Genomic DNA, 6,564 nt, shown 5'->3' with positions numbered 1-6,564 from the left:
CTCCTGAGGGCTGGGCGTTAGTGACAGACGCAAAAGAATCAATGGATTCTATTCCAACCTGATTGAGAACCGACAGATGATTAGCCGTGCTGTGACAGAGCATAGGAACGTTTTCACTGAGAGGATGGGAGGTAGCCATTGACAACGGTGACACCCTACATAGAGCTTGCCATGGAAGGAGCCTTGCGTGTGTTAAAGGATTTCAAGGAAGAGTTGAAGTCAAAGGACAAAGCATCTCCAAAACTCCAACATATTTCTCATTACTGCACTACAAGTAACGCTTTTATTCTCCAGTATTAAAGTAATAACTATTTATTTTATGCCCTTTTCTTTATTAAAATACGAGGTTAAAGAACTCTATTGGTATCCTGACTAAGATCAATAAAATAAACATTGATTGCTTCAAGCCGATAATCTCCGTGGGATCGACCCTTACTCACGTAAGGTATTACTTGGACGACCCAGTGCACTTGCTGGTTAGCTGTGCGAATCACAAATTCGTGCACCAGCGTTTAACGCCAACTTTCCCCCTTTTCTGGCGTTTGAACGCCAGAACTGGGCAGGGAATGGGCGTTTAACGCCAGCTTTCCCCCCTTTTCTGGCGTTTGAACGCCAATAGTATTCCTCTCTGGGCTCTTACTGTCCTCAGAGGGATTTTGGATAGTGGTTTGGCTATCCTCTGTCAATTGTTCCTTTATTGACTTTTTGCTACTTTGAGTAGTATTATTCAATGTCTTCCCACTCCTCAGTTGAACTGCTTGGCATTCTTCTGTTATCTGTTTAGATAGCTGCTGTTTTGCCTGATTCAACTGTGATTCTATGTTCTTGTTAGCAATTTTAGTCTCTTGGAGCATCTCTTTAAATTCTGCTAACTGTTTTGTCATCAGGTGTAATTGTTGATTAAGCTCAACCATCTGTTCTTGAGGATTAGGATCAGTGGCTAATGCCATAACTTCTTCTTTTGTAGAGGACTCATTGCTAGAGTACAAATGTTGATTTCTAGCAACAGTATCTATAAGCTCTTGAGCCTCCTCAATCGTCTTCCTCATATTTATAGACCCACCAGTTGAGTAGTCTAGAGACATCTGAGCTTTTTCTGTAAGCCCATAGTAGAAGATGTCTAACTGTACCCACTCTGAAAATATTTCAGAGGGGCATTTTCTTAGCATACCTCTATACCTCTCCCAGGTATTATAAAGGGATTCATTATCCTCTTGTTTAAAGCCTTGGATGTCCAGCCTTAGCTGTGTCATCCTTTTTGGAGGGTAAAATTGATTCAGGAATTTGTCTGATAACTGTTTCCATGTTTTTATGCTTGCTGTAGGTTGGTTATTCAACCACCTCTTAGCTTGATCTTTTACAGCAAATGGAAACAGTAATAATCTGTAGACATCCTGATCCACCTCTTTATCACGTACTGTGTCAGCAAGTTGTAAGAATTGTGCCAGAAACTCAGTAGGTTCTTCCTGTGGAAGACCGGAATACTGGCAATTTTGCTGCACCATGATAATGAGTTGAGGGTTTAGCTCAAAGCTACTTGCTTTGATGGGAGGTATACAGATGCTACTCCCATATGCAGCTGTAATGGGGTTAGCATATGACCCCAGAGTCCTTTTGGACTGTTCATTCCCATTTATGTCCATGATGGAGAAAAGGGAATTGATGTGAATAGTAATCAAGATATATATGTATATATATTTAAAGGGACAAAGAACAAGTAATTTCGAAAGATTAAAAGAAAAACAAAAGCATGCAACTGACACCAAACTTAAAATATGAAATTATACTCAAATAAAAGACTCTAAACCAACAAAAATAAAACAAGTTCTAATCTAAGCAACAAGATAAGCCGTCAGTTGTCCAAACTCGAACAATCCCCGGCAACGGCGCAAAAAACTTGGTGCACGAAATTGTAATCACACTTTTGCAATCCCGCACAACTAACCAGCAAGTGCACTGGGTCGTCCAAGTAATACCTTACGTGAGTAAGGGTTGATCCCACGGAGATTGTCGGCTTGAAGCAAGCTATGGTTATCTTAGTCAGGATATCAATAATTATCAGGCTTGATTGTAAAAAGCAAAAGAACATGAAATAAGTACTTGTTTTGCAGTAATGGGGAACAGGCTGAGGTTTTGGAGATGCACTATCTTCTGAATCTCTGCTTTCCTACTGTCTTCTTCTTCAAGCACGCTAGGCTCCTTCCATGGCAAGCTGTATGTAGGGTTTCACCGTTGTCAGTGGCTACCTCCCATCCTCTCAGTGAAAATGTTCAACGCACCCTGTCACGGCACGGCTATTCAGCTGTCGGTTCTCGATCATGTCGGAATAGAATCCAGTGATTCTTTTGCGTCTGTCACTAACGCCCCACAATCGCGAGTTTGAAGCTCGTCACAGTCATTCAATCATTGGATCCTACTCAGAATACCACAGACAAGGTTTAGACCTTCCGGATTCTCTTGAATGCCGCCATCAATTCTAGCTTATACCACGAAGATTCTGATTAAGGAATCTAAGAGATATCCACCCAATCTAAGGTAGAACGGAGGTGGTTGTTAGGCACACGTTCATAGGTGAGAATGATGATGAGTGTCACGGATCATCACATTCATCAGGTTTAGGAACAAGTGATATCTTAGAATGGAAGCAAGCATGATTGAATGAAAAACAGTAGTAATTGCATTAATCCATCAAGACACAGCAGAGCTCCTCACCCCCAACCATGGGGTTTAGAGACTCATGCCGTAGAAGATACAATGAGAAACGCGTAATGTGTCATAAGGTCCAGATACAATGTCAAAAGATCCTATTAATAGTGAACTAGTAACCTAGGGTTTACAAAAATGAGTAAATGACAGAAAAATCCACTTTCGGGCCCACTTGGTGTGTGCTTGGGCTGAGCATTGAAGCATTTTCGTGTAGAGACTCTTCTTGGAGTTAAACGCCAGCTTTTGTGCCAGTTTGGGCGTTTAACTCCAATTTTTATGCCAGTTCCAGCGTTAAACGCTGGAAATTCTGAAGCTGATTTGCAACGCCGGTTTGGGCCATCAAATCTCGGGCAAAGTATAGACTATTATACATTGATGGAAAGCCCAGGATGTCTACTTTCCAACGCCATTGAGAGCGCGCCAATTGGGCTTCTATAGCTCCAGAAAATCCACTTCGAGTGCAGGGAGGTCAGAATCCAACAGCTTCTGCAGTCCTTTTAGCCTCTGAATCAGATTTTTGCTCAGATCCCTCAATTTCAGCCAGAAAATACCTGAAATCACAAAAAAACATACAAACTCATAGTAAAGCCCAGAAAAGTGAATTTTAACTAAAAACTAATAAAAATGTAATAAAAACTAACTAAAATATACTAAAAACATACTGAAAATAATGCCAAAAAGCGTATAAATTATCCGCTCATCAATTGCCTTCAGGAATGTAAGCACTCTCATCAAGATAAACTTTTAATTCTGATTTTGTTGGATGAATGGCTTCTTTTTCTCGAACCATATTCAACATTTCATCAATTCCACTAATTTCAGAACTAACCACATTAGAAGAAGCAACTAGACTATTAGTGTTAACTTCACTTATTATTGTCTCACCATGATATTTTTCAGCATATTCATCATACATTTCTTGCAATGTATTCTTCACTTTTTCAATATTTTCAGCAGCCACATGCTCAGGTTTGTAAATTAAAGGAAAACAGAATTTAATAACATGTAATTTGCACCTAGGATCCAAAACACAAGCAAGAGACATTACCATATTGCATTCTCCCCAATATTTGTCAAACTTTTCTTTCATTGAGGTTGCCATTTCTCTTATGAAGGAATCTCTATCTTCAATAGCATCATCAATTACTTGTTTCACTCTCCAAACTTCAGGAAGGTACAAGTTTGCAGTAGGATACTCACTACCAGAAATGACATGAGTAGCAAGATTAAAAACTTTTAAAAGTTTGCAAATCTTCTCAACTTTTCTCCAATCCTCTGATGATGGTTCGTAATTGTAGTGATGTTCTCTTTCCTTATACACAGGAAACACAGATTTAAACTTCAAAGCCACAGATAACATGTTGTAAGTAGAATTCCATCTTGTGGGACAATCAATGATGAGTTTTTTCTCCTTCAAACGCTTGTTTTCAGCAATCTCAACAAATGTTTTAAATCTTGAATCATTAAAATTGACATACTTGACACTCTCACGAACTTTATGAATAATACCTTTAATTTTACCTAGCCCACCTTGCACCAACAAATTCAGAATGTGTGCACAGCACCTAACATGAAACAAACTACCACCAACAGGTAATGAGTTGTTATTTGAAATAGTATCCTTAAGAGCCCTTAGACATGAATCATTATAGGAAGCATTGTCAACAGATACTGAGAAGACCTTATTTTCAATTCCCCAAGTCTTTAAACACTTGAAAATAGCATCCGCAACATCAATGCCACGTCTAGGAGCAGGTACCTGAACAAAACTCAAAACCCTTTTTTGAAGATTCCATCCTGCATCAATAAAGTGACCTGTGATAACCATATATTCAACAATTTAATGGCTTGATCTTCACATGTCAGTTGTCAAACTTATCTTCCTAACACCTTGTAACAAAGCCTTCAATTGTTTCTTTTCAGCCTCATATATTGCCAAGCAATCACTTCGAGCAGTTTTACGAGAAATTTTATGAAATTCAGAATTGGCATATTGGAAGCCCCACATCCATACTTCATCCTCAACAATGCTGAAAGGATGCTCATGAACCATAATTGCTGTAGCAATTATTTGTCTCATCTTTTCTTGAGAATATCTTGCACCTAGTGTCACAAAGGGATTAACACTTGAATTGGAAGGTTGAAATGGAATCAATGGTTGCTTCTTTTGTGCAGCAAAATGCAATCTCCTTTGTAAGCAACTACTAGAATGCCTCCATAAATGTGAAGTACTAGCTCCTTTTCCAGCATAAGAAAACATTGATTTGTAATACTTGTAAATAGCTTTTGTACCTTCAGAACTTTCAACTTGATCAAAATCATCCCAAATCGGTGAAGTCTTCTTCCTTTTTTTTTAACAACAGTTTCATTACTACCATTTTCATCCGTGACTGGTTGATTTGTAATAGTTGTTGTGTGTGTTGGTACAATGTCAGTGTCTGTTGTTGGTATTGTTGGTACTGACTGATTAATTTCTTCACCATTTAAAGAAATAGAATTGGCCAATGGATTACTTAGAGTTACAGATTCAGCCATTTCTAAAGCTTATTTTAATGCCTAAACAAAAATTAACAAACAACATTATCTCATGATTTTTTTTTGCTTTCATCATATCAATGGCATAAAGTAAGAACCTTTTAATAAAGAAAAAAATTGATAAAATTTTATGTTCAAAAAAGTAGAAATAATATCACAACACAAACAAAAAAATGGAACTTAAAAGAAGATCTTTGATAGAATAAAACCCTAATTGATGAAAAATATTTAATATTATAACAACAAATATAAAAAATAACAAAATAAAAAATAATGACATGAGAAAGAAGAAGTACTTACAGTCAAAGGAAGAGAAGATGAAGAGGATGGTAGATTGGTAGCTAGTAGTGGTAGGAGCGTGTAAAGTGGAGAAGAGAAAAGAAAAAGACCGTGTATATGTGTATTTCTTTATTAGTGTGGAGGGAAAGTTTTTAGAAATATTTTATTTGATTGACTTTTGATATTCCAATATCAAAGATTAAAGATATTAAGAAAATAAAAATGCACATATATAATTAAAGAAATAAATGGTTGAGTGGATAAAGGTATTTTCATAAGATAAAAGACCCAAGTTCAAATCATTTCAATAGCATTTTTATTAGTATAATAAAACTCTCTATATATATTTACAGGCTCAGGCCGGCCTGACAGGCTCAACAGGCTATTTCAAAAGCCTAGGCCTGGCCTTTTAAAGAATATAGGCTTTTTTAATAGCCTGAGCCTGGGCCTATTTCCTAACAGGCCAGGTCAGGCCAGGCCAAACACAGGCCAGGCTGCAGGCCCCTGGTAGGCCGCCTGGCCTATTTCCATCCCTAGTTGCTCCCAATAGTTGTGTGGAGAAAAATGCATCCCTTGAGGCATCTCAGGAATTTCATGAGGAATTTCCTCATGCTCTTGTTGAGGTCCATGAGTTGGCTCTCTTATTTGCTCCATCCTTTTCTTAGTGATGGGCTTGTCCTCTTTAATGAGGATGCCTCCTTCTATGTCAATCCCAGCCAAATTATATAGGTGACAAATGAGATGAGAAAAGGCTAAACTTGCCAAAGTGGAGGATTTGTCAGCCACCTTGTAGAGTTCCAAAAGGTATGATCTCATGAACTTCCACTTCCTCCCCAATCATGATGGCCCAGTCTACAGTCACTTCAGATCAGTTGCTAGTAGGAATGATGGAGCGTTGGATGAACTCCAACCATCCTCTAGCCACAGGCTTAAGGTCGGGTCTTCTCAATTGAACCAGATTGCCTTTTGAGTCTCTTTTCTATTGAGCTCCTTCCACACATGTGTCCATGAAGACTTGGTTCAACCTTTGATCAAAGTTGACCT

At 38.2% G+C, this 6,564-nt stretch overlaps 1 protein-coding gene across 1 annotated transcript; it reads right to left on the bottom strand.

The window, feature by feature from the left end:
* Positions 1-3,406: 3,406 nt before the first annotated feature.
* LOC130966066 (zinc finger BED domain-containing protein RICESLEEPER 2-like) lies at positions 3,407-5,241 on the bottom strand. The gene is made up of 3 exons (XM_057890828.1): positions 4,980-5,241; positions 4,597-4,809; positions 3,407-4,503 (listed from the first exon to the last, which is right to left on the bottom strand). Exons 1-3 carry the CDS (start codon positions 5,239-5,241, stop codon positions 3,407-3,409), a joined length of 1,572 nt encoding a protein of 523 aa, XP_057746811.1.
* Positions 5,242-6,564: the final 1,323 nt, after the last annotated feature.

The sequence above is a fragment of the Arachis stenosperma genome, chromosome 3 (assembly GCF_014773155.1).
Source record: "Arachis stenosperma cultivar V10309 chromosome 3, arast.V10309.gnm1.PFL2, whole genome shotgun sequence".
In the NCBI taxonomy this organism is placed as follows: Eukaryota; Viridiplantae; Streptophyta; class Magnoliopsida; order Fabales; family Fabaceae; genus Arachis; species Arachis stenosperma.
This window is presented reverse-complemented; position numbering and strand designations above follow the sequence as displayed.

Excerpts from the sequence above, each read along its gene's own strand:
- LOC130966066 (XM_057890828.1), bottom strand. The coding sequence starts at position 5,241 with ATGGCTGAATCTGTAACTCTAAGTAATCCATTGGCCAATTCTATTTCT. Across the intron at positions 4,810-4,979 it reads GGTACAAAAGCTATTTACAA|GTGCAAGATATTCTCAAGAA; the intron begins GTATTACAAATC and ends TTGTGACACTAG. Across the intron at positions 4,504-4,596 it reads ATTGAAGGCTTTGTTACAAG|GATGGAATCTTCAAAAAAGG; the intron begins GTGTTAGGAAGA and ends TTATTGATGCAG.